Here is a 24,907-nt window from a genome sequence, read left to right as displayed (position 1 = left end):
CAAAAAAACGAATTCAAAGTTTTCTTTTCTTCTACCCAACACTAGATGGCGACACAATCGACCGTTTTTCTTTCGTTTTGTTTATCAATTTAAAAGCTTTTATTTTCTTGATTATCTTGACCACTTTAACCACTTTGACCACTGACTTAATCTCTGAGTTAATTTAATTGTTTCTCTTATTAAATTGTAGTGATTTAAACTGTTTTTGGTAATCATGGCTTCTGCAAATGCCACTGCGACTCAACAATCAACACCATCTTCTGCTATCTCTCAACTTTTACCATTGGAATTGATTGACAAATGTATTGGATCAAAAATTCATGTGATCATGAAAAATGAGAAGGAAATTGTTGGCCAATTGCTTGGTTTTGATGATTATGTGAATATGGTTCTTGAAGACGTAACCGAATTCGAGAATACAAATGAAGGAAGACGAATCAATAAACTGGAAATGATTCTACTCAATGGTAATAACATTGCAATGATGGTTCCAGGAGGTGAAGGTCCAGATATGAACAATTAACTATCTTTTCATGACAATTTACCATCAAAATGTTTTCTCATTTAATTTCCATTTGATTTTCAAATCTTTAAACTAACAAACACACTTAAATACACCTTCACACATCAAATTTGTGCTAAAATAATTAGTAAAGAAAATTTTCCATTAATTATTTTGCAATTCCTTTAATTATTTGTCTTTGAATTTCAAATAGTATAATTGATCCAGCAATTGCTGAGTTAAGACTATCAATTCCCTTCAAAATGGGAATATTAACTTTATATGATCTTTGATAGAGATTAGTTAAAGCTAAAGCTTCATCACTAATGCCTTCAGTTTCCCCTCCAATGATAAGAGCCAATTTTTTATCCGAATCAATGAATTGAGGATAATCAAGATCAAAATAATTTCTACTCGAAAGAGTTGAAGATGAGGTAAGTTCATTTGTTTGGGATTTTGTTTTCTCGGCGAAAATTAAAGTTGAATCTTTGGGTGGTAACAAAGTGGGTAAAGTTGACCATTCGAAATCGGTAATTAGATTACAACGAAAATGAGCTCCAGCTCCTGATCGGACAACTTTAGATTCCCATGGATTGGCACAGCCTTTGGTACAAATGATTCTCTCCACACCAATGGAAGCCGAAGATCTGATTAGAGTTCCCATGTTACCAGGATCACGAATATTATCACCAATCAGAGTAACCGGAATACCACAATTTCGGGTAGCAGAACTTTCTGAACTACTTGTTGGCTTAGCAAATAGACCAATGATTCCTGGTGGTGTTTGAACATCTGACAATCTATTCATCATATTCGGTGTTACTTTAATCAAAACTGGTCCATGATCTTTATATTCACCCATGTAAGCAGCGGTTAACAGAGTTTCTAATTCGGGTATACCTTGTAGGATTGATTCCTTGGTGAAGAAAAGTTTATCGAGCTTTAATCCACACTGTAGACCATCATGGATAATATAAAGCTAAAGCTTAATAGCAAAGTTAGCTGACAATTCCTCTCGATTTTGAAGGCATAAGCAATAGTTTATTGATCATTATCATCAACAGAAAAGGAAGAGAAAATCAAATTGATACTGAGATTAAATGGTGACAAAAAAAAATGTCAATCAAGTGTTCACATTGGAAAGAAAGATATTCATTAATTCAAGTTATACGATTTGAACAATTCATGATAATTACTAAGATGGAAATGAATTGGAATCCATTTTCAAGATACACTTTCTCATTAGACATCATTGGCTACTTGTTTTTTCTGAGAATCTCCACCAGTGATCTCAAGAGTTTCAATTTTGCTGGCTGTATCAGTCACTTGATCATCTTTTTCAGAACCATTAAGTCCATATTTAATATAACTTTGTAAGTCCTCAAGTTGAAATTTTATGTACTCTCGGTACCTTCTAGCTCGATGTTCTTCGTCGGTCTCTACTAAAAATTCATGGGAACGCATTCTCCTGAGGCCTCTTTTTTTTGGTCGCGAACATTCATCCGTGGATAGTTGATGAGGAGAGTCATCATTTGATGAAGAAGCCATTTTCTATTTGGGTTGGAGAGAAAAAGAAAAGTATAGAAACAGAGAGAGAGAGAGAGAGAGAGAGAGAGAGAGAGAACAAAATCAAAACAAAAAATCAGCAAAAGAAGATGAGATGAAAAGGATAAGGAAACAGAGGTTATTTTAACACCCAAATAGAGCCTAAGATGAGCAACAACCTGTTGACTAAATGATTATTAATCGTTGAGAAATAAAAATTAAACCAATAAACAAATCAACAAACAAAAGTTTTTCTAGAAATTGAATTTCAATTATTGGTAAGACTCAAGATCTGTCCGTCAGCTCGATATTTTCAATTCTCAGCTGATTTTTTTCGGCTTAAGGTTCGGTTTGATTGTCTCAGGCCTTTCTTTGATCGATATTTCCCTCCTTTCTTTTTCTCTTTCTTTTTACTTTCTTTTGCACTGTAAAACTTGTTTGTGTGAGAGAGCACAATACCGTTTTTTGCTTTGAAAAGCTATCTTGTTAGTTTTGATTCAATATTCAGAAAAATTTTAATTTCAATCACAAAAACTACAACAACAACCTGTACGTTAGATTTTTTTATTCGTTTGTCATTCGCAAAAGTTCATTAAATTTTCATTTTTTAGAAAATTAATCAATAATTAGAAATAATTAATAACTTTCATCTCAGTTCTCAAGCTTTTGATCGATCGTCATGGTTGTTGTCATTTTCACCTTTAGCTGGATAAACTTTTATTTTGGTCTTTAAATCTGAATAACAAATGAAAATTTGATTTTAATTAAACGTTAATTTATGAGTTTATTATTTATAAGTGCATAAAGCTAAAAGGATAATCAATAGATTAAGTGGACTAGTCTATGTCATATTAGTAAAATAGTTGATTAAAGTTGATTGTCACTGAGAATTTACAATCACTCACCATAACTGCACAGATAAACAATCGGATTAAAAGTCCAGTTAAGGCCAATATACGGAGCAGCATAAGTGCTTCTAGGAATACGAAAATGAGAATAAAAAGTTCGAAAGTTATAATGAAAACTTTGAGAATAAGAAAAGAATTAAAAAATTTGTAAGATTAACGATTTTAGAAAGATTTCAACGTAAAGGTTACCTTTGAAAAGAAAAGAAAAGAAAATGAAAACATCGAGTAAACATTTCTCTCCGACTGTAATCGACTTTAAATCATTACGAAAATAGATAAACACTAACTAAAGATGAATAAGTAACAATGGAAACAATTTAATTCTAAATTCAGCTAATAAGAGAGAATTAAGAACGTAAATTGTTGAGTCAAAAATGAGAAAACAAATTAGGTGATGACGAAGGACCAACTATTTGGTAAAAAGTGATTAGTCGATTTGAGCGAAGGAAAAAAATTGAAGTTAACAATAAAAAAGAAGCTTAGGTTTATAAACTTTAATAAATTTTCCATTAATTATTTTGCAATTCCTTTAATTATTTGTCTTTGAATTTCAAATAGTATAATTGATCCAGCAATTGCTGAGTTAAGACTATCAATTCCCTTCAAAATGGGAATATTAACTTTATATGATCTTTGATAGAGATTAGTTAAAGCTAAAGCTTCATCGCTAATGCCTTCAGTTTCCCCTCCAATGATAACAGCCAATTTTTTATCCGAATCAATGAATTGAGGATAATCAAGATCAAAATAATTTTTACTCGAAAGAGTTGAAGATGAGGTAAGTTCATTTGTTTGGGATTTTGTTTTCTCGGCGAAAATTAAAGTTGAATCTTTGGGTGGTAACAAAGTGGGTAAAGTTGACCATTCGAAATCGGTAATTAGATTACAACGAAAATGAGCTCCAGCTCCTGATCGGACAACTTTAGATTCCCATGGATTGGCAGTGCTGGTACAAATGATTCTCTCCACACCAATGGAAGCCGAAGATCTGATTAGAGTTCCCATGTTACCAGGATCACGAATATTATCACCAATCAGAGTAACCGGAATACCACAATTTCGGGTAGCAGAACTTTCTGAACTACTTGTTGGCTTAGCAAATAGACCAATGATTCCTGGTGGTGTTTGAACATCTGACAATCTGTTCATCATATTCGGTGTTACTTTAATCAAAACTGGTCCATGATCTTTATATTCACCCATGTAAGCAGCGGTTAACAGAGTTTCTAATTCGGGTATACCTTGTAGGATTGATTCCTTGGTGAAGAAAAGTTTATCGAGCTTTAATCCACACTGTAGACCATCACGGACAATATTTTTACCTTCCAGAGCAATAAAAGATTTCCTTTCACCAGTTAATCCACGGATAATCAATTTTGCTCGGACAAAATCAGGATGATCATGAGAAATATTCACATAGGTAAATCTATTATCAAAACGACAACTCTTGGCATCTTTCATTGACAAATGTTTTATATAAGTGGCATAAGATTTTGGATTGAATCTCTTTTTATCAAAAGATTCAATTACCTTACGGGGAACCTTTTCCGATGAAATTTCGGGAACAGGATAATAAGGATTTCCCTCTGAATCAAGAATCTTAATTATCGGCCTGGCACCAGAATCTCCACCGGCAGCAGCGATTGACAATCTAATCAACGGTTTAATTGAACAAACATGGCCACGAATAGAAGATGAAAGCATAATGAACAAAATAAACTCACAATTAACTAAATAAATTAAGCAAATTCCGCACAGAATATTAATCAACCAGATAATTATTTTCTTTATTATTGATTGAACACATGGTGAAGAAAATTGGTAAACTCGTTCGATCAAATTTTCGATTTTAAATTAATCGATTTTCTCTTTAGCTTTTCCAATGAAATGAGAAAAAAGAACAAAATACCGAAAATCGATCATTAATCTAAAATCGAATGAAATCGAAAACCACTTGTTTATGTTGAGCGAATTGAGATTTACTTTGAATTGAATGTTCTTGGTTTTTATTTTCCTTTTTTTTTGTTTTTTTTGAACATCGTTTTGCTTATTTAATATCAAATGCTGGTTTTCTCGTTTGATTAGTATCATTTAATTATCTCTCATTGATAAGAAGGAAAAACTGGTTCGACCTGATTGTCAATTGAGTTTTCTATTTAATTCGTTGATTCATCACCGGCATCTCATTTGTTGTCATCATTCAACTAAAAATTTTCTGTTCTTTTCTTGTTTTTATTTTCCTTTCCAATTTTATTCTTTTAATGTTAAATTAATAGTTTCTCTCACTTCCTCAATCATCTTCATCAACGTATCTTCATGTCTGAAACTATAGGAAATTATGACATACCAAGTTCCGCTAGTTCAGATGGGTATGATTAATTTCTTTTCCCATTTTGATTAACCTTTTATTTAGTTGTTTCCATTGTGTCTTTCGAGATGTTTGTCTTCAATCATATTATATGTACAACCGATTAACTTGAATCTACGTTTTGTAATTTGTCAAAATCGTTGATCGTTTAATCATCTTTTTCTATCTCTCTCTCTCTCTCTCTTTTCTGTGTTCTAAATTTTGTTCACCATTAATTAGTGGAAGTGCCGATGATTTATCTTATCCTATTAAAGGAGAAAAAACCGACGATCTTATAGGAGAAATGGGACTAAACAGTGAACCCATTAAACCGAAAGAATTGAATGGACTCAATTCGTATCAACCACAAAAAGTAACATGGGAACCAGTTAAAGCTAAAGGACCAACAAAGACAAGTCGCAAAGATGCCGAATGGACATTATCAAAGACGAAAATCTTAGCGACCAAATCTAATACACTTTTAAGATCAGGTCAACGGACAATCTACACTTCGGGTCGACCTCCTTGGTATGATGTCCAAGGACAATTAGTTGAACCTTTAATAATCGGTAAGTCATTTTCTCGATCCATCTCATCTCTTATGCAACCATTGATGATATCAAGTCTTTTTTAGATCAGATTTTAGCTTTTTTAAACAATTTATCTCTCAATTTACTTTTCTTTTTCTAGGTATTTGTGGTGGAAGTGCTTCGGGTAAAACTACAGTCGCTAGAAAGATTATCGAAACACTCGACGTGCCTTGGGTCACCTTATTAAGCATGGATTCATTTTACAAAGTAATATGAATGCTCCATGCAGCATAGATACAAATCTTTACTTGGAATTACCTTTATTCTTATATACTTTTATTTCTATATTTTTCCATCATCATCATTTTCTCGCTGATATGAAGGTTTTATCAGCCGACGAGAGTAAACTTGCTCGAACTAATGAATTTAACTTTGATTCTCCTGATGCTTTCGATTTTGATTTATTAGCTGAAACAATTGCCAAATTACGAGATGGTAAACGAGTCGATGTACCGATTTACAATTTCGTTACACATTCACGAGAAAAACGAACGGTAATCAACTATTCCTCTTCCTCAGAGTTAATTGTTATTATTTTGTTTCTAATTTTGTTTCTAATTTTGTTCCTTTTTTTTTGTTCTTTTTTTTGTTCCTAATTTTCCTGACCCCTTTCCAATTATAGAGAGTAACCTATGGAGCTAATGTTATAATTGTTGAAGGAATTCTGATATTTTATCATAAGAAACTTTTGGACATGATGGATATGAAAGTATTCATTGACACCGATCCTGATGTACGATTAGCACGTCGATTGAAACGAGACATTTCTGAACGAGGCCGTGACCTGGAAGGAGTAATGAAACAATATAATACTTTTGTGAAGCCTTCGTTTGAAAATTTTATTGCCCCAACTGTGATACACGCTGATATAATTGTACCTCGAGGTGGTGAGAATCAAATAGCCATTAATCTGATTGTTCAACACATACATAAACAATTACAATCAAGAGGAGCTCAATTAAGATCTAAACTATTAAAAAGCCATCAAGATCAACCATTACCTGGAAGATTGAAAGTCTTACCAATGACATCACAAGTTAGAGGGATTCACACAATCATTAGGAATCAAGATACAACTCGAGATGAATTTATCTTCTATTCCAAACGATTAATGAGACTTTTAATTGAATTTGTGCTTTCACTTCTTCCCTTTAAGGTAATTAACAAATTAACTTTAAAATCAAATGTCCGATTAATGTTTCAAAAAAAGATCTCGATAAGATTTCCAATGCGATCAATCAATGTTATCACAGAATCTTTCCTTAATGACTTTATTCAATCAAGCTAATCAAAGGAAAATTTTTGATTTCTGTAATTAACAAGAGTTAATAATCTATTATCAGATTTTTTTTTCTTAATTGAAGAAACAAGAATTAGCATATTGTAAAGTTGGATCTTAGAGACTAACTGAGTTTTCTAATCATTTGAATCTGATGTTAATTGTTAGGATGTAACGATTGAAACACCTCAAGGAGTTGAATATTATGGTAAACGGGCTGATGGTAAAAAGATTTGTGGGGTCTCGATTTTACGAGCGGGCGAGACCATGGAACAAGCGTTGAAAGATGTCGTGAAAGACGCTCGATTAGGAAAAATTTGTATCCAAACGAATACAGTTACAAACACTCCGGAGGTAATTTAATTTAATTGTTCTTTTAATTACCAATTGGTGAGAGAATTTAATTCATTTTTCTGTGTCCTTTCAGCTTTATTATCTTAGACTTCCGAAAGACATTAAGGATTATCGTATACTCGTAATGGATGCAACAGTCGCTACCGGAGCAGCGGCCATGATGGCGATTAGAGTTCTACTTGACCATGATGTACCCGAAGAGAATATTATTTTATGTTCATTGTTAATGGCCGAATCGGGAGTCCATTCAATTGCTTACGCGTTTCCGAAAGTCGTTATCGTGACCACTGAAGTTGATCCAGAAGTTAACGACAGTTTCTACATTGTCCCAGGAATCGGTAACTTTGGTGATAAATTTTTCGGAACTGAATCACTTTGTCCAGGTCCATAATTAATCTAAATCATGACAGGAAATCCAAAACATAATGGGAACAATTTTTTTAATACTCTCAATGTAACGGCCTTTTTATCAGTCTTTTTACACACTGAAATCATAACAAAGGAAAAATCAATCAACTAATATATCTCTTGATTTGGTTGTGTCCATTATCTAACCACTACCATCAAGAAATTCATTCCTATTCTCTCTGCCATTTTGTTTTTCGATTGTATTCCAAATTATTTCGATCTCTATATTTTAATTTTTCCTCTTTGTAAAATCAAATGTTTCTTTTCAAGTCTTTTCTTGTTTACAGAAAACTATTTACACTTTATCCACAATGACTTATTCTCATTGAGAAATTATGGTCAACTTTTCATTTACTTTTCTTCCATTAAAATAAACACATAAACTCATGGATTTAATGAACATACAGTACACAACCAGATAATGAGACTGCTGTGTAAAAGCTATTCTTACGAAGTGTCCATTGCCGTGACGACGTTGTCGTAATTGTCATCGACAATGGAAAAGAAAGAGAAAATTTGTAATTAGGGACCATTGAAAAAAATTGTCTCATTGTCTGGTTGTTTACTGTATTCAAATTATTCAAGTTGCAAACTGAAAAAAGAATCAAAGAAGAAAAGAAATTCAGAACAAACTAAATCGATTCAGTTGAATATGATTGTAATTCAGAGATTATTAATTAACGATTGTAGATGCAATCCAATACTAATTACGAGAAAAGTCAAAAGTATCACAAATCTGATCAATCAATTGCTTTTCTCTTTCTCTTCGAAAAAAATGGCTTCCCCACCTAATGATGACCCTCATCACCCAAAGGACCAAGAAACAGAGGGCTCCGGGGAAGACAACTCGACTGATATGTAGAAGAGATATCGAAAGTGTCTCCTCATAAATCAAAGAGTAAGGAGAAATGAAAATTAATTTGAGGACAACTGGTACCATCATCTGAAGGGATAATAATTGAGTCTGATTGAAGAGTCAACTCATACTCATGGTCAACATCAGACCATTTTTTGTTGGCAGGTTTAACAGAAGCCTTGGCTAAAGTGTAGATTTTTCCGACTTGAATCATATCAAAGTACAGTCCATTCACTTAGTTTAGGAATCGTCTTCTTTTGGGTCTAACTCTCTTGAGAGTTGAGATAAATTTATGAAATTTTATATTTTTATTTCCAGTAACATGGACTATGCATATGCCGAATATAAAATTCTCAGCACTAAAGGCCATTTAATTATTAAATTTCGAAGTTTATTTTATTGAAAATGATATTCAATTAGTTTAGGAATTTGGCCTGAATCGAGGTAGCATAGAAACTGGTAGCAATTAGTTTTCAATCATCAAAACACTAGAAAAACTTTTATCTAATTTTAAACAAAAACAGACGAAATTTTATGGAAATTCAATGTCTCGAATGCGAAAAAATACTTTCGAATGTTCAAAACTAAATAAAAGTTTTTTCCAGAATTTAGAAGATTTAAAACCAATCGTACCCTATGAGTGGACTATTATTTGACCTTAGAAAAAAATTTCAGAGTAAAATGTCGATAAATGGCTTTTTTATGGACAAAAGTTCGAACTCGAAAGTTAAATTCCCATACAAATCAATGTTAATTTAATTTTCTAATTATTTCGTTAATTGTTTGACCGATTGATTTGAATTTTGGCCTGAATATTACAATAAACTAATTGAATTATAAGAAAAAAGATCAGATCAGTTTGATGCAGAACTATCTCGATTTTGGCCACATTCCTAAACTAATTGAATATCATTTTCAATAAAATAAACTTCGAAATTAAATAATCAAATGGCCTTTAGTGCTGAGAATTTTATATTTGGCATTTGCATAGGCCATGTTACTGGAAATAGAAATATAAAATTTCATAAATTTATCTCAACTCTCAAGAGAATTAGACCCAAAAGAAGACGATTCCTAAACTAAGTGAATGGACTGTATTTATCACACTCGGTACGAAAGGCTGTAATTCGAATCTCCCCTGATCCATCTTGTAAATTAAATGAGAACAAAGTATTTTCACCCTTTGCGTTATTCCAACTTTTGAGAGTTCCTTTATTGGTAACACGACCTCGAATAGCCCATTTATTCTGGTAAGGAGTGATCTGATTAATTGGGAAAATAGCCTCTTCTCTAATAGAGGTATCACTCATGCTTATATCAGCTTGATTGGGAACACTACTGAAAGCTTTAGCTCCAGATCTAAATCCATTGTAACCACCATTTGTTGACCCCCCTGAGGTACTTGAGACACCATTTGCAAATGTGGATGAAAGGGAATCATTGGCTATAGAAGAACCTTCAAAAGGTGGTGGATTACCAATCTTCCGTCCGATATTAGCCCCAGGAGTAATTACTTCAGGCTTAGAGATGAGCAGAATCTTTTTGTTGCTTCCTCCAGCGGCTGGATTACAAACATAAGATGTGTTCACTAGAATTTGACAAAAAGTTTGCCTTATTTTTGTCGTTCTTTCTGATTGTTTATAATTAATTAAATTATACCAAATGATAGTTTAGCTTTTCATCTACATCTATGAAAAATTTCGAAAAATTCTGATAAAAGGTTTTCGAACAATTAAATTATTTTTAAAAAAATTTAAATTTTTGTATGTTCTCTATGTAAATCTCTATGAGAAATTAACATGGTGAGTAAGAAGTGGGTACCAAATGCGTTTTGTCCGAATTTTCAATTCAGCATATTTTTAAAACGCGATTTCATGATAACCTTTTACCTTTACAGTTTTTGTTCATGACCACAGAGCATCTTTTGGTACTTTTAAAAATTCGATATGACCTTTGGTTCGCTTTAAAAGGCCATTAACTCGAAAAAAAATGGTGAAAAATCCTATTTTTTCGATTTTTTTTAAAAATTTAATTGTTCGAAAACCTTTTATCAGAATTTTTTGAAATTTTTCATAGATGTAGATGAAAAACTAAACTATCATTTGGTATAATTTAATTAATTATAAACAATCAGAAAGAACAACAAAAATAACGCAAAGTTTTTGTCAAATTCTAGTGAACACATCTTATTTATTTAACCGCATAACAGTATACCTTTCAAATTCGCCAGCTTCAACTCTTTGAGCCATAGCACAACCATTGGTAAGAAAATTTACCATCAGAGAGTAAGAAACGATACCTTTGAACACTATCAGCGGAGACATTTTTTTGAGCCAAAATTTGGACGATTGGACGTTCAACAAAACCCCCAGAAAGGATTGTTCCAAGAGCACCTTCAGTTAATCTCGGAGTAGAAGCCATTACAAAGAAAATAAATTTCACAGAAAAACAGTAAACAAAAGAAAGAAGAATAATTTGCCCAAATAAATTATTTGGGCAAATTATGTAAACTGCGACATCCAACCACTTCACTTGCTTTCAGTTGTACAATTGATACTTAAGTTTTCTTAATATCGATAAAAAATGTTTAAATTAGAATCAAGTGGAAATTTTTGTAAGATATTTTTTTACTTACTTATGTAAGCTTTCCAGATTCATATTAGTGTTTATTCCTAATCCCTTTCTGTAACAATAAGCCCACAGTTTACGTCGATTTGTGTAATGAGACTGAAAATATTCAGCAAATTTCAACGTTTGCTGATCTGCTAACAGATATTCAATGTAACGAGAATATTCTGTTTCAAATTCACTTTCATTTGTGATTCTCAGCATCTGCGATAAACTTGTTCTCACTTCTTCTCGCTTAATGAGATCAGGAATTTTTTTTATTATTTCTATCCCATGAATGAAGTATGTGCCAAGCACAAATCAACTGATTCTCAGGGTTATTCATCACCGAGCACCATGCATTAAAATAAGCTGGATAACCATCAGACATGAATGTTTGAGATTCAATCGAACCAACAGTATCCTTTATGGCTCTGAAAACTTGATGAATGTGTCTATTCTCTCTGAGAAGAGAAATGCGAATGGAAATCCATTACTGTATCAATCGATATGTGGATATCATGTGGATAATAATGATAATCAGATGAAAACATTAGAAAGAGAGAGAGAGAGAGAAACCGAGAGAGAGAAAATCAAGAGAGAGAGAGAGAGAGAGAGGAAATTAAGAAAATGAGAGAAATATTATACTCACTTGTTATCATTACTAACTAAAATCGTAGTTAAATGGAATTGATGAGCATTCGTACCATGTGTTGAGTCGATGCTTGTGATTTTTCATCCGTATTTTTTGAACATAAAACATTGTGTCTCATTCATCATCGAAAGCATGAATTGTTTGTGACCTTTCTCGTATAATAATACTGGCTTATCTGGCAGTTACTTAAATTGTTGCATCCACATTTCGACGCTCAAAATATCATCAGAATGTTTTTTACATTACTCAATAAATTTAAAGATGCTTCAATATTTTGGATATCTTTAGCCGTAACAAGGTGTTTTCTTTCTAATTTAGATTTGAGTGAAGCGCGTATATTATTAAGATCCAACGACCTTGGAACTTGTGATGCTAGCTCAGTGGCAATCAATTCACGATCATGTTCAGGGACATTAAGAAATTTAAGTTCACATTCATGTCCAACATGATTTGAAGTGAACTCGACTGAAACCGAACCACTCGTAAGATTTTTAATCGCTTTAATAAAAGCTGGACATCGACCTCCTATTTTTTTAGTCCCCTGAACTCTTTCTTGTCGCTTCTGAGCTTTTGTATCGTATGATCCACTTCTACAGCAAGTATAATAATAAAATTCTGTTTCTTTAGTTTTACGAGCACCTCGCGAACTTATGAAGCTCGAGCTTTCATTCAACTTGAGTTTCCAATCAAGAAAATTTAATTAAAATAACATAGATGTGGATATTATCAATCTGTTGAAAAATTTCATATTGAATGATAAATAATAATTGGAAAGATGCTAAAGCAATTGCTTCAAGTTCAACTTCTATTTCGTGAACTTCATCCAAATGTTTATGTAAGTTGAATTGTCAAAAAATTGGTCTTGCAAATAACACAATCAAATCCTTTTAAATTTACTATATTTTTATGTATAGTTACTTTGTGTTGACTTAAATTAGATGACTTGGTGAAAGTCCTTTCACAAATACAGTAAAACCTCTGATAATGGGACTCTCCGAAAATGGGACTTTATGATTATACGGTCCCTGCCAATAGGCTTAAACAGTGCAAAAATTAATTGCTATTTGCACTAATTACTGTTGACGAGTGAGAATAAGCTATTTCCACGAAGTCCCATTATCAGAGGTTTTACTGTATCACACAAAAACTTTATCATCACAATTGAATAAGGTAATAGAATAAATGAAGATAATTGAAAACAGTGGCACAAAATTTAATTGTCAAAATTGTCGGCGATGTAAGTTTTTGCAGTAACCACGCGTTCATCAAATAAGGTTCCTTCCAGGCGTTTTTTTCTTTCCAACGATCTGGCTAATTTCCTTCTTGTTTGGGTGATGGTGAAAGTAGCATGGAGAGGGATGTGGTCGGATGGCAGCAGGGGAAGTGTCAAATCTGGTTCAATTTGGATTATGTTGTCCGAAAAACAAAAATAATCAATTGAAGAAGCACTGGGCACATATGTTGGCTTATCGTGAATAGGTTTTAAACCGAAATCCCTTAACATGAAGTTCAAACGCTTCGAATTCGGAGCACCACCATCTTCACTAAAAAATGTATTTTCAATATTGAAGTCGCCGACCAAAATCAAACCATTCACTGGTTTGATATCGAGGTTTCTTTGGTCGTAACCTCCAAAGGTCAATAAATCGAGACCTGCATGAACTTTTGGTAGCCATTCATACCATGGAAGGTCTGGCCTATGGTAAGTATTTACATTGTATGTAGCCTAATTTAAATTTACCAAGAGTAAAAATTGCAGCGTTATAAAAACACTCCGGCCCAATATCAACTTTTTGAGGAGACAAGGTCGGAAATTAATATTTTCATATTGTGGGCCGTCGCCGTTCTGTTTGAACCAAACCAATGAGTTCTTGGCAAATCATAGCCTCTTGTGGAGCCGAACTGTGGTGAAGCACCAAATCCATTTAACTTCATCTCTACAAAAGATGCAGCCACTTCTTGAAATCCACAAATGAATTTTTTTCTTCGGCTTGTTAAGAAACTAATCGGGTTTTGGCAAAGATTCGCATCACCACGAACATTGTGGCTGTATACATGTAACATAAAGAAATAAAAAAGGTATTAAATTTCAAATCGAAAATCACCAACAGATGAAACAAAAAGATGATCACTTAAAAACGGAGAAAAATAAAAAAATATTAAGAATAAAAAGCTTAAAAGAAAAAAGCTAAGAAGCTTAGTAAAAAAAAGAATATTAACCTTTTGTTTTGATTCATCTTCTGGGTTTTTTTTTGAAAAATTTTGATGAACAACAATTGACAAAAACATAATTAATTAAACCAAAGGATATTGATGAGAGGATAGCTATAAAAATGGATTTATACAAACCCAATTAAGAAATGGAGGTGTAACATGCGCTTTCCTACCGATTTACTCATGACCTCATGAGTAGATAGCAGCTTATTGGTAGTGTATTAAGAAGCTACCAATAAGCTGCCATACCTGCATATTTACAAGTTCAATGGCTTATTGGTAGATTTACAACACTATTTAATTTAAACAAAAATATAAAATACAATTTATATTTTTCAATTTAATTTTTAATTTTAATTAATTGAATTAATGATTTTTAGCAAAATGCTCTGCTAAATTACTTTTGTGGTTGAACAATCTTGAACATTGTTCACACTGAAATACAATCTTGTACCTACGGTGCATATGCTAGAAGTATAATCATTCTGGTGTTTGTCTTTCATCGGCTTTTTGCCACACTGTGAACAAAGACAATAATAGATACGATCACAAACAATATAATATTTATGCAAATGTTTTTTGAATCGTTGATACTGTTTTTCTGTGATTGGTTTCCCTTCTCTCAAAACCCTGTATGTATACTTAGGATTATTATAAAGTGAAAAAATCGTTGATTTTTGATGAATTGAATTATATTCTTTGCAGTAGATTTCATGGAGGCAATCGGCAAAGAATGAATCCCCGTATTCATCTGTAATGTATTTTTTAAAAGCATCTAAGCTTAACATTTTTCCATATTCACAAATTTTTTTAATTGATCTTACAAACTTGAGGCTGGGGCATCAACTCCCTCTTCATCTAAAAATTGAAATGACTGAGTTGAAGCAGTATCACTCTGGTCATCCTCCTGTTCATCTAGCTGTTCATCCTCCTGGTCATTTTCCTGTTCATCCTCCTGGTCATTTTCCTGTTCATCTAGCTGTTCATCCTCCTGTTCATCCATAATAAAGGGTGTTTCACTTAATTTCAGACAAAATGGGAAGCTACAATTAGCGTATCTTACCTGAGATTAAATGTAAATCAAGATAAAAATTGAATTTTTGTTGATAAAATGGTCAAGAAATGATAAAATCGTTGTGATTATCACTTTTTTACCAATTGTCTCTTAATCTTTACTTAATCTATGGTGAGATACTCTGATTGTAACTTCCCTTTTTGTCTGAAATTAAGTGAAACACCCTTTATAACTTAATCTAATTTAATTTGAATTTAAAAACAGTTAAAAACATTTAGTTAAATCAAAACATAAAAGGTGAATAGGAATTTATTGGTAACATCCTGATGGATGCAATGATTTAACATTATTACTACAGTGTATTTTCTGTAGCTCCTCCTGTGGAGGAAAGTTGTTCCAGACAACTTCAGGGAGGGAAATTACAATAGATTTGGTTTACAAATTATTAGGTAAAAACAAAAGAAAATTTACAAATTATATTAATTGACTGGTGGTTAGTTTGATTGTCCAAAGATCCAATTTGATGATTGTAAATAAGTACCAAGGGTTGAGGTGGAAGTGGAGATGAGGTCCAAATAAGTTTAACTCATTAGGTATGATACGAGGAAAAGGAGAAAATATTAGAATTTCAATCTTTTAAAATGTGAAAACACTTATTTTGATTATAAATGTGAGGTAATTTTAATCAATTTGTTTAATTGTATTTAAAGTATAAAATTTAAAGTATGAGTTAGAGAAAAGAAAGTTGTATCAAATTACCAACAAAACTTACCAAGAGAACAAAAAAGGTTGAAGTTATTACGACGCAACAAGAGTCTCAGTTTTAAGAGTAACAAAAAACAACTGAAGTAACTGTTGAACTATCGTGATTTTGGTACCAACTTGATCCGTGTGACAAGATAAACAATAATAACATGAAATTAACCTTTTAAATTCACAGGTAAAATTAATTAAATTAAAGTTTATCAGGAGCGATAAAAATCTTTTTCAAAGAAAGAGGAAATACTATTGATTAATTCTGCCATCTATTGGAATAAATCATAATCAGGGAGATTTAAAGATTCGCTCAGGATTCAGGCTACGTGTCCAAATAAGAAAAAAAGTCAAACCAGAAGAGAGGAAAAAAAGACAAGGAAAAGAGACAGAGAATAGAAAAGAAAAAAATTGACGGATGAAGACAAGAGAAAAAAGAAGAAAATGAAAGATCGTCACAAAAATGAAGGAGAGAAGAAAAACTCTAATTGATTTGAATTTAATATCAATTTAGGAAAAATGATTAAACGAATTTCATTTCAACATAATCGATATTGATATTTACTTTTACAGTAAACTCTCGGTTAATGCCTATATACTGCCTGCTCGATAAACGCATCAAATTGTTTTATTTTGCGCCATACGACTAATGCACTATACATTATTCTTCAGGATAACCTGAAGGTCCTAGACAGGCACTGAACTAACCGTTCACTTTACAAAGTTTTGTTTTGTTTTTGTTTTTTTTTTGAGTTTAATTTCATTAGTTTAATTGCATTAGTTTAATTTCGTTTGAGTTTCATTTCATATTTGGTAAAGTTGAAATAGGTGCCGTTTGTTTGAAGGTAAAATCAGTTCCAAAGATAGTTTGACTCGTTAGGTTTGTCATAAAGAAAAGGTGAAAATAAAAATAAAATAAAATTGGAATTGGAATTGTCATAAAATAACTGACATTCAGGTAAAAGAATAGAATTAATATTATCAACTGATTAAAAGCTTTAATTAATCTACGATCTTAGATAATCCAAAAGATAATTTTACCTTTAAATGTCACCGATCCAATGGAGTTAATAATGGTTATCAAGATATTTTCGCAGTAAATGACATTGCATTCCACCCACAACATGGCACCCTTGCGACTGTTGGTTCTGATGGTAAATTCTCATTCTGGGATAAAGATGCTCGAACTAAATTAAAGACCTCCGAACAATTAGAAAAACCAATCACTCGGTGTTGTTTTAGTGCCAAAGGAGAGTTATTTGCTTATGCGGTCAGTTACGACTGGTCCAAAGGCCATGAGTTTTACAGTCCACAGAAAAAGAACAACATTTTTCTGCATCCATGTTTCGAAGAGTTAAAACCAAGAAGCAAGACCTAAATTTTAAAAATGGATCAATTTTCTTTCTTTCTAGCTCTTTCTCTCTCTCTCTCTCTCTCTCACTATTTCTTTTCTTCTCATCTCCTCATAAATCCAATACCAAATATGAGAAAAAGTCAAATGTATCACAGCTAATGAGCTCTGTTAATTTTTTAAACCTGAAAACAATTAAAACACAGCCATTCATTAAGTGAAAAATCAATCGACTCTTTAATTTTAAGATCGAATTACAATTAATTTAATATCATACACAGAGAACTGATTGTTATTCTGTTAGCGTCAATAACGATTTCTCATCATTGAGAATTGAGTCCAAACAATTGAGAAGAAACAAAGAAAGTGAAAGCAAACCAATCAAATGGTTAATTAAACTTTCCAAATTGTTCAATATAAATGAGATTTAGATTAAAAGTGTTAACAGTTAATAAAATGTTAAAATTTTGTAAATGTTAAAATAGATGGTTAAAGTTCCGATCTGCCTAATGATTCAGTTCCGAAATATCTGTCACCATAGTTTCCAATTCCAGGGACAATATAGTAACTATCGTTGACTTCTGGATCAACTTCGGTTGTCAGAATCACGACTTTCGGAAACGCGTAAGCAATTGAATGGACTCCCGATTCGGCCATTAACAGTGAACATAAAATAATATTCTCTTCGGGTACATCATGGTCAAGTAGAACTCTAATCGCCATCATGGCCGCTGCTCCGGTAGCGACTGTTGCATCCATTATCATGATTCGATAATCTTTTATATCTTTCGGAAGTCGAAGATAATAAAGCTGAAAAGTAAACAGAATTTAAAAAAAGAAAGATAATTAGTTTGATCAGCATGGAGATCATTCCTAACTAATCAGTTGGATTGTTGATATTACATAATTTAGCTGATTAAGATAAGTTAACCTTATAATGCATGAATCAAGAATCATTAAAACAATAAACATTAATCAGCGTGTTAACTGCATGTTAGACAAAATGAACAACTATCAAGTTAATCACTTCCAACTCCAGGAAGCAATCAACAAGTAAGAAATTAAAAGATACAAATCTTTTAATTGTATAGAGGGACAATTAAATTAAATTACCTCCGGAGTGTTTGTAACTGTATTCGTTTGGATACAAATTTTTCCTAATCGAGCGTCTTTCACGACATCTTTCAACGCTTGTTCCATGGTCTCGCCCGCTCGTAAAATCGAGACCCCACAAATTTTTTTACCATCAGCCCGTTTACCATAATATTCAACTCCTTGAGGTGTTTCAATCGTTACATCCTAACAATTAAAACCAAATTCAAATGGTAAGAAATAAACAACTCATTATTTTGGTTAGATAAACATTGAGGTCTTAACAATAACATATTATGATCAATTGTCATGGTAAAAGTTATTAATAAAATGATTGTGATGATTTGTGAGTATCTGATTAAGTTGATTAACAAAACAGTAATCTCAAGACTCTCAACTAAATCACATTAAATCATTTGATTAATACTTTTAAACTCCTGTAAACGGTGGTAATAAGATTAATCAATGGATAAAAAAAGACGAAGATAATCAACTTGCTAACAAGTTGATTTATAAATTTACGTAATATTTTTGTTCGAGATAATTATGCTATTATCTAACCTTGAATGGTAATTGACACATAGCAAATTCAATAAGAAGCCTCATTAATCGTTTGGAATAGAAGATAAATTCATCTCGACTTGTATCTTGATTCCTAATGATTGTATGTATTCCCCGAACTTGAGATGTTGATGGTAAAACTTTTAATGTCTCTGGTAATGGTTGATTAAGATGACTCTTAAGTAATTTAGATCTAAACGCAAATTTTGAAAAAGAAAAAAACAATTAATAACTAAAGTACAAATCATTTCACCGACTTGTCACCAAATTTTTCCATGATCCTTAAATTGACCCATATTCTAGTATCAAGGTCATTTCGTGGTCGAAATGGGTTGGTACAAATTTGAATCAAACATGACCACCGAATGACCTTGAAAGTCGTTTTCATACAGAATGATGTTGATACTAGAATATGTCAATTGAGTATCGCTCAACATCTAATAACTTGGGTCTGGATAAATACTCAAAGATCAAAGGGTTATTCGAGAAATAACTTGATGAAAACTTGGTGAATTTAGTAAATGAGTGAGTCAATCAAAAGAAATTCAACTGAAATTGATAATAACCTTAATTGAGCTCCTCTAGATTGTAATTGTTTATGTATGTGTTGAACAATCAGATTAATGGCTATTTGATTCTCACCACCTCGAGGTACAATTATATCAGCGTGTATCACAGTTGGGGCAATAAAATTTTCAAACGAAGGCTTCACAAAAGTATTATATTGTTTCATTACTCCTTCCAGGTCACGGCCTCGTTCAGAAATGTCTCGTTTCAATCGACGTGCTAATCGTACATCAGGATCGGTGTCAATGAATACTTTCATATCCATCATGTCCAAAAGTTTCTTATGATAAAATATCAGAATTCCTTCAACAATTATAACATTAGCTCCATAGGTTACTCTCTAAAATTGGAAAGGGATCAGGAAAATTAGGAACAAAAAAAAAGGAACAAAAAAAAGGAACAAAATTAGAAACAAAATAATAACAATTAACTCTGAGGAACAGGAATAGTTGATTACCGTTCGTTTTTCTCGTGAATGTGTAACGAAATTGTAAATCGGTACATCGACTCGTTTACCATCTCGTAATTTGGCAATTGTTTCAGCTAATAAATCAAAATCGAAAGCATCAGGAGAATCAAAGTTAAATTCATTAGTTCGAGCAAGTTTACTCTCGTCGGCTGATAAAACCTTCACACGTTATCAGGAAAGTTCCAATGATTCAGTAGATGATATAATAAGATGATGGAAAAATACAGAAATAAAATTATAAGAATAAAGAAAATTCCAAGAAATTATTTAACTACGTCTCTCATTTGGTATATGATATTAGTTGTCTTTCTATGTTCCAAAGAAAAATGATCATTCATATTACTTTATAAAATGAATCCATGCTTAATAAGGTGACCCAAGGCACGTCCAGTGTTTCGATTATTTTTCTAGCGACTGTAGTTTTTCCTGAAGCACTTCCACCACAAATACCTGAATAGATTAAAGTTCATTGCATAAAAAAAAGGAAATCAGCTGATTCGATGAGTAAGCAACATGATGTTCACATGTGGTGAAAATCATACATATGAGATTCAAATTGAACAATCGAGACTCTTACCGATTATTAAAGGTTCAACTAATTGTCCTTGGACATCATACCAAGGAGGTCGACCCGAAGTGTAGATTGTCCGTTGACCTGATCTTAAAAGTGTATTAGATTTGGTCGCTAAGATTTTCGTCTTTGATAATGTCCATTCGGCATCTTTGCGACTTGTCTTTGTTGGTCCTTTAGCTTTAACTGGTTCCCATGTTACTTTTTGTGGTTGATACGAATTGAGTCCATTCAATTCTTTCGGTTTAATGGGTTCACTGTTTAGTCCCATTTCTCCTATAAGATCATCGGCACTTCCACTAGAAAACAATTAATGATAAATAAAAATTTGTTGGGAGTAAAAGGAGAAATGATTTAAATGTAAATAATACAATCAACCAACTGACTTTGGAATCACAGACAATTTTCGAGTTAGAAACACTGATTGGCAGGATTAGATTCAAGTGGTTACACAGAGATAAACATTTAGGTACTTCGTTGATTGTGAAACTAATCAGTTAGTAAATTACATTAATTAATCGATAGTAATTAAAATTAATCTTACCCATCAGAACTGGCAGAACTCGGAATATCATAATTGTCCACAGTTTCAGACATTAAGATGATTTAGAATTCAGATCAATTCAATAATAGACTAGAGAACCGGATAGGAATCCAATCAAATTGCCTTGATTATTCCAGCAATTAAAATGATTGTGGCAAAATCAGCATTTGATTAGCAAGTGAATCAAAATAAAAAGAAATACAAAAAATCAAATCAAATGTAACGGTGAAAACAGCGCCATCTGGTGAGGGAGGAAAATGACTCGTTCGAAAAATGAAAAAAAAAATTTTCTTTTTGATTTAATGATTTGTATTTGATTTATTGAGAAACAAGTGAATTTAACAAATTTTAGATTACAAATGAGATCGATTCGTTTAATAAGAAGAGGTGAATTAATCAATTGGGTGGAATTAATTTGAAAGATTGTGATCGCAATTCAAATGTACTTCTATTCTTAACTTGTTGATTGGGTAAATTGTTGGATTTTGATCGTAATAGAAACCAAATTGTAACGAAAATTAGTGTTGTAACAGTTAAGACTCCAATTAATAGTAACCATGTTTTAGAAATTGGTAGTTCACAATCTAATAGGAAAGTGTACCTTAAACATGGAGTTAATTTAATTTCATCTCGATAATTATCAATATCAATCATGAATTGTTTATAAACACTTTGGTCACATTGGTCAATAATTGTTGGCTTGAGACAATCAAATATCATAAAGGGAAGACAACAATTAACTTTAATTTCACTTTCTTTATTCAATGTAATGTAAACACTTGAATAACATTCAATCAATTGATTTTCTAGTGATGAACAATTCACAATCAACAATTCGAGTGGAGCAATTAGTTTAATTATCTCTTTCTTGTCTGTTAACGATGATGATGAACAATAAGAAAACTGAATCAAGTTAATCCATAATATAATCATAAAAGTGGTTGTTAGTTTATCCATGATGATTTTAATGGTTAACCGGAGGACAATTAAGGAATACAATTTGAATGAAAAAAAAAATTATTCAGTTACATGTTTGTTGGGCGTAATTAAATTGATTCATGGTAAACATTTAACCAATAATCAGGTTTTTAATGATTAAATGTATTTTCCTGATTTACTGTGATTAGTAATAGTAAATGACACTGTCAATAACAATTAGAAGATAACAATTAGATCATCAAAATTATTCTAATTATCCTGATCAGATGATTTCCATTCCAATCTCGATTATGTATAACAATCAGCCTAATTGTTCAAATTTTCCAATTGATTGAGTCTAATTTTACTATCCATTGATTAAGATGAGCGAAGAGTACAAACCAAGGTTGGATCAACAAGTTCGACGATGAAGTTGATCAACTTTATCTGTTTCGAGCTCACATCTAATAGATTCTTCAATTACGATATTGAGATGCTACGATTGGTGACGAAAAATTGTCAATCAAGTGAAAGTCAATTGTCTTGAACAATTGATAACTTTGTGGCTCGAAGTTTGTTGAACAGAAAAAAGTTTATTTTCGAAATTAAATAAACACTTTTTCACTCCACAACTCGAAAATGATAAAACTTTGGATTAACAACAAAAATGAATTAATGAAAATGCGCCAAAATTAAACAATCTAATTTCACTGATTCCATTAGTGATTAGAAGCATTTTTTTACCGAAAAAGAATTTATTTGATTTTTGATCAACAAATTGATTATATTGATTCAGATCTAATTGTGAATGAGAGAGTTAAAAACGACACGATGATTGGTTGATTCTTCGTCGATCGAAATCGTCAAAATCATCAATCATTATCATTACAATTCTGATAAATAGTGATGCAATTTTTTCTTGTTGATTGCTTCCTGGAGTTGGAAGTGATTAGCTTAATAGTTGTTCATTTTGTCTAACATGTAATTAACACGCTTATTAATGTTGATTGTTGATCATCTATTGACGCTAACAGAATAACAATCAGTTCTCTGAGTATGATATTAAATTAATTGTAATTCAATCTTAAAATTAAAGAGTCGATTGATTTTTCACTTAATGAATGGCTGTGTTTTAATTGTTTTCAGGTTTAAAAAATTAACAGAGCTCATTAGCTGTGATACATTTGACTTTTTCTCATATTTGGTATTGGATTTATGAGGAGATGAGAAGAAAAGAAAGAGTGAGAGAGAGAGAGAGAAAGAGAAAGAGAAAGAGATAGAAAGAAAATGGATCCGTTTTAAAAATTTAGGTCTTGCTTCTTGGTTTCAGCTCTTCGAAACATGGATGCAGAAAAATGTTGTTCTTTTTCTGTGGACTGTAAAACTCATGGCCTTTAGACCAGTCGTAACTGACCGCATAGGCAAATAACTCTCCTTTGGCACTAAAACAACACCGAGTGATTGGTTGTTCTAATTGTTCGGAGGTCTTTAATTTAGTTCGAGCATCTTTATCCCAGAATGAGAATTTACCATCAGAACCAACAGTCGCAAGGGTGCCATGTTGTGGGTGGAATGCAATGTCATTTACTGCGAAAATATCTTGATAACCATTATTAACTCCATTAGATCGGTGACATTTAAAGGTAAAATTATCTTTTGGATTAGTTGGTGTCACATATTGTATGGCGACTCGGCCTTCAACACTTCCCAATGCAAAGCCTGAAGGTGCTTGTTTTTTGTCCAAGAAAATAGATAGACAACGATTCTGATATTTAAGTGGTGATTCAATTTTTCTAAACTCGGAAGGTTGATTTTCCAATTGGTAGACAATTAAACCACGTCCGGCCATTCCTACAACGGCCATTGGATAAAATACATCGGCACAATAGACTCTCTCAGTAAGAGGAAGGACTAACATTGGGTTAGAAGATCGAGTATCCCAGAACTGTAAGAAAGACAAAAAAAAAACAATTTAATAAAAAGAAAAGCAAAATAAAACATCAATCAATCTTTCATTACCTTTAACGTTTTATCCCAACTTCCAGTCATGATACACTGATAATTAGGAGCTTTAATCCAATGGACAGTTTTAACTGCATCATCGTGTTGAGCAATTTGCATTTGTTGATTACTATTGAGATCCCACATTCGGACAGTTTTATCGCAAGAGGCTGAGAAAACTTTAGTACCATCCTGAAAGAAAAGGCCAAAAGAGAAGGGAAAACTGTTAGTTTTTAGATGAAAACAAAAACTCAATCGTAAGAAATGACCTAACAATTAACTACTTACATCACTCCAGGCAACATCTAGAACTGGACCTTGGTGTGATTGTTGTGCTTTTGGAACTGATTGCCAAGTTGATTGGTTTAATTGATTTATCTCCCAACAACGAATCTGATTATCCCAACTACCGGCAATCAAATAGTTAACGGGTAAAGCAGGTGGACTAAAAGCAAGGGCAGCAATAGAATCGTCTGGGGCATTTCCAACCTCAAAATCTTTCATGGGATTATGATTTTGGATTAGATTTGATGTTTGACCGAAACCACCAAATGTTGGTTGTGTAGATGGACTACCAAACAATGAGGTAGAAGGAGTAGTTCCAAACCCACCAAAACCACTCATGTTTTAAACCTAAAGATGAACAACAACCTGTTAACTAAATGATCACTAATCATTAAGAATAAAAATAAATCAATAAATAAACAGGTAGCAACAATTAGCTAATCAACAAACAAAAAGCTTTTCATTAAAATTGAATCAACGCTTTTAACTGAAAAACGGTGACACCTGCTGGTTGA

At 32.3% G+C, this 24,907-nt stretch overlaps 7 protein-coding genes and 1 pseudogene across 7 annotated transcripts; 2 read left to right on the top strand and 6 right to left on the bottom strand.

The window, feature by feature from the left end:
• Window positions 1–93: 93 nt before the first annotated feature.
• Window positions 94–671, top strand: LOC128388506 (U6 snRNA-associated Sm-like protein LSm5). The gene has a single exon (XM_053347915.1). It carries the CDS (start codon window positions 215–217, stop codon window positions 521–523), a length of 309 nt encoding a protein of 102 aa, XP_053203890.1. The 5' UTR covers window positions 94–214; the 3' UTR covers window positions 524–671.
• Window positions 672–2,050, bottom strand: LOC128388498 (rRNA methyltransferase 3, mitochondrial-like). Its single transcript, XM_053347905.1, has 2 exons — window positions 1,763–2,050; window positions 672–1,481 (listed from the first exon to the last, which is right to left on the bottom strand). Exons 1-2 carry the CDS (start codon window positions 2,048–2,050, stop codon window positions 672–674), a joined length of 1,098 nt encoding a protein of 365 aa, XP_053203880.1.
• Window positions 2,051–3,434: 1,384 nt separating this feature from the next.
• Window positions 3,435–4,804, bottom strand: LOC128388510 (rRNA methyltransferase 3, mitochondrial-like). Its single transcript, XM_053347918.1, has one exon. It carries the CDS (start codon window positions 4,657–4,659, stop codon window positions 3,469–3,471), a length of 1,191 nt encoding a protein of 396 aa, XP_053203893.1. The 5' UTR covers window positions 4,660–4,804; the 3' UTR covers window positions 3,435–3,468.
• A 142-nt stretch (window positions 4,805–4,946) lies between these two features.
• On the top strand, window positions 4,947–8,333 carry LOC128388509 (uridine-cytidine kinase-like 1). The gene is made up of 7 exons (XM_053347917.1): window positions 4,947–5,324; window positions 5,543–5,871; window positions 5,993–6,099; window positions 6,216–6,386; window positions 6,515–7,048; window positions 7,340–7,525; window positions 7,599–8,333. The coding sequence occupies exons 1-7, from the start codon at window positions 5,272–5,274 to the stop codon at window positions 7,914–7,916; spliced, it is 1,698 nt and encodes a 565-aa protein (XP_053203892.1). The 5' UTR covers window positions 4,947–5,271; the 3' UTR covers window positions 7,917–8,333.
• A 149-nt stretch (window positions 8,334–8,482) lies between these two features.
• LOC128388497 (replication protein A 70 kDa DNA-binding subunit-like) lies at window positions 8,483–11,297 on the bottom strand. The gene is made up of 3 exons (XM_053347904.1): window positions 11,027–11,297; window positions 9,883–10,419; window positions 8,483–9,023 (listed from the first exon to the last, which is right to left on the bottom strand). Exons 1-3 carry the CDS (start codon window positions 11,208–11,210, stop codon window positions 8,818–8,820), a joined length of 927 nt encoding a protein of 308 aa, XP_053203879.1. The 5' UTR covers window positions 11,211–11,297; the 3' UTR covers window positions 8,483–8,817.
• A 752-nt stretch (window positions 11,298–12,049) lies between these two features.
• LOC128388496 (uncharacterized) lies at window positions 12,050–13,727 on the bottom strand (annotated as a pseudogene).
• A 3,870-nt stretch (window positions 13,728–17,597) lies between these two features.
• On the bottom strand, window positions 17,598–21,383 carry LOC128388557 (uridine-cytidine kinase-like 1). Its single transcript, XM_053347969.1, has 8 exons — window positions 21,189–21,383; window positions 20,651–20,943; window positions 20,417–20,523; window positions 20,062–20,232; window positions 19,604–19,944; window positions 19,038–19,230; window positions 18,498–18,683; window positions 17,598–18,194 (listed from the first exon to the last, which is right to left on the bottom strand). Exons 1-8 carry the CDS (start codon window positions 21,239–21,241, stop codon window positions 17,874–17,876), a joined length of 1,665 nt encoding a protein of 554 aa, XP_053203944.1. The 5' UTR covers window positions 21,242–21,383; the 3' UTR covers window positions 17,598–17,873.
• Window positions 21,384–23,212: 1,829 nt separating this feature from the next.
• LOC128388558 (mRNA export factor-like) lies at window positions 23,213–24,875 on the bottom strand. The gene is made up of 3 exons (XM_053347970.1): window positions 24,396–24,875; window positions 24,126–24,299; window positions 23,213–24,051 (listed from the first exon to the last, which is right to left on the bottom strand). Exons 1-3 carry the CDS (start codon window positions 24,729–24,731, stop codon window positions 23,413–23,415), a joined length of 1,149 nt encoding a protein of 382 aa, XP_053203945.1. The 5' UTR covers window positions 24,732–24,875; the 3' UTR covers window positions 23,213–23,412.
• Window positions 24,876–24,907: the final 32 nt, after the last annotated feature.

Source organism: Panonychus citri, unplaced genomic scaffold (genome assembly GCF_014898815.1).
Source record: "Panonychus citri isolate SS breed McGregor unplaced genomic scaffold, ASM1489881v1 Contig00100, whole genome shotgun sequence".
Classification (NCBI taxonomy): domain Eukaryota; kingdom Metazoa; phylum Arthropoda; class Arachnida; order Trombidiformes; family Tetranychidae; genus Panonychus; species Panonychus citri.
This window is presented reverse-complemented; position numbering and strand designations above follow the sequence as displayed.

What these genes read in the sequence shown, in the direction of transcription:
- LOC128388506 (XM_053347915.1), top strand. Translation starts at nt 215, where the DNA reads ATGGCTTCTGCAAATGCCACTGCGACTCAACAATCAACACCATCTTCT.
- LOC128388498 (XM_053347905.1), bottom strand. Translation starts at nt 2,050, where the DNA reads ATGGCTTCTTCATCAAATGATGACTCTCCTCATCAACTATCCACGGAT. An exon ending in GAGATTCTCAGAAAAAACAA is followed by an intron (nt 1,482 to 1,762) that starts GTAGCCAATGAT and finishes ATTAAGCTTTAG; the next exon opens with CTTTATATTATCCATGATGG.
- LOC128388510 (XM_053347918.1), bottom strand. Translation starts at nt 4,659, where the DNA reads ATGCTTTCATCTTCTATTCGTGGCCATGTTTGTTCAATTAAACCGTTG.
- LOC128388509 (XM_053347917.1), top strand. Translation starts at nt 5,272, where the DNA reads ATGTCTGAAACTATAGGAAATTATGACATACCAAGTTCCGCTAGTTCA. An exon ending in ATTCACGAGAAAAACGAACG is followed by an intron (nt 6,387 to 6,514) that starts GTAATCAACTAT and finishes TTCCAATTATAG; the next exon opens with AGAGTAACCTATGGAGCTAA. An exon ending in CAGTTACAAACACTCCGGAG is followed by an intron (nt 7,526 to 7,598) that starts GTAATTTAATTT and finishes GTGTCCTTTCAG; the next exon opens with CTTTATTATCTTAGACTTCC.
- LOC128388497 (XM_053347904.1), bottom strand. Translation starts at nt 11,210, where the DNA reads ATGGCTTCTACTCCGAGATTAACTGAAGGTGCTCTTGGAACAATCCTT. An exon ending in GTTGTGCTATGGCTCAAAGA is followed by an intron (nt 10,420 to 11,026) that starts GTTGAAGCTGGC and finishes ATAAACAATCAG; the next exon opens with AAAGAACGACAAAAATAAGG. An exon ending in TACCGAGTGTGATAAATACA is followed by an intron (nt 9,024 to 9,882) that starts GTCCATTCACTT and finishes TCCTAAACTAAG; the next exon opens with TGAATGGACTGTACTTTGAT.
- LOC128388557 (XM_053347969.1), bottom strand. Translation starts at nt 21,241, where the DNA reads ATGTCTGAAACTGTGGACAATTATGATATTCCGAGTTCTGCCAGTTCT. An exon ending in GCATGGATTCATTTTATAAA is followed by an intron (nt 20,233 to 20,416) that starts GTAATATGAATG and finishes TAACGTGTGAAG; the next exon opens with GTTTTATCAGCCGACGAGAG. An exon ending in ATTCACGAGAAAAACGAACG is followed by an intron (nt 19,945 to 20,061) that starts GTAATCAACTAT and finishes TTCCAATTTTAG; the next exon opens with AGAGTAACCTATGGAGCTAA.
- LOC128388558 (XM_053347970.1), bottom strand. Translation starts at nt 24,731, where the DNA reads ATGAGTGGTTTTGGTGGGTTTGGAACTACTCCTTCTACCTCATTGTTT. An exon ending in TAGATGTTGCCTGGAGTGAT is followed by an intron (nt 24,300 to 24,395) that starts GTAAGTAGTTAA and finishes CTTTTCTTTCAG; the next exon opens with GATGGTACTAAAGTTTTCTC. An exon ending in GTTGGGATAAAACGTTAAAG is followed by an intron (nt 24,052 to 24,125) that starts GTAATGAAAGAT and finishes TCTTTCTTACAG; the next exon opens with TTCTGGGATACTCGATCTTC.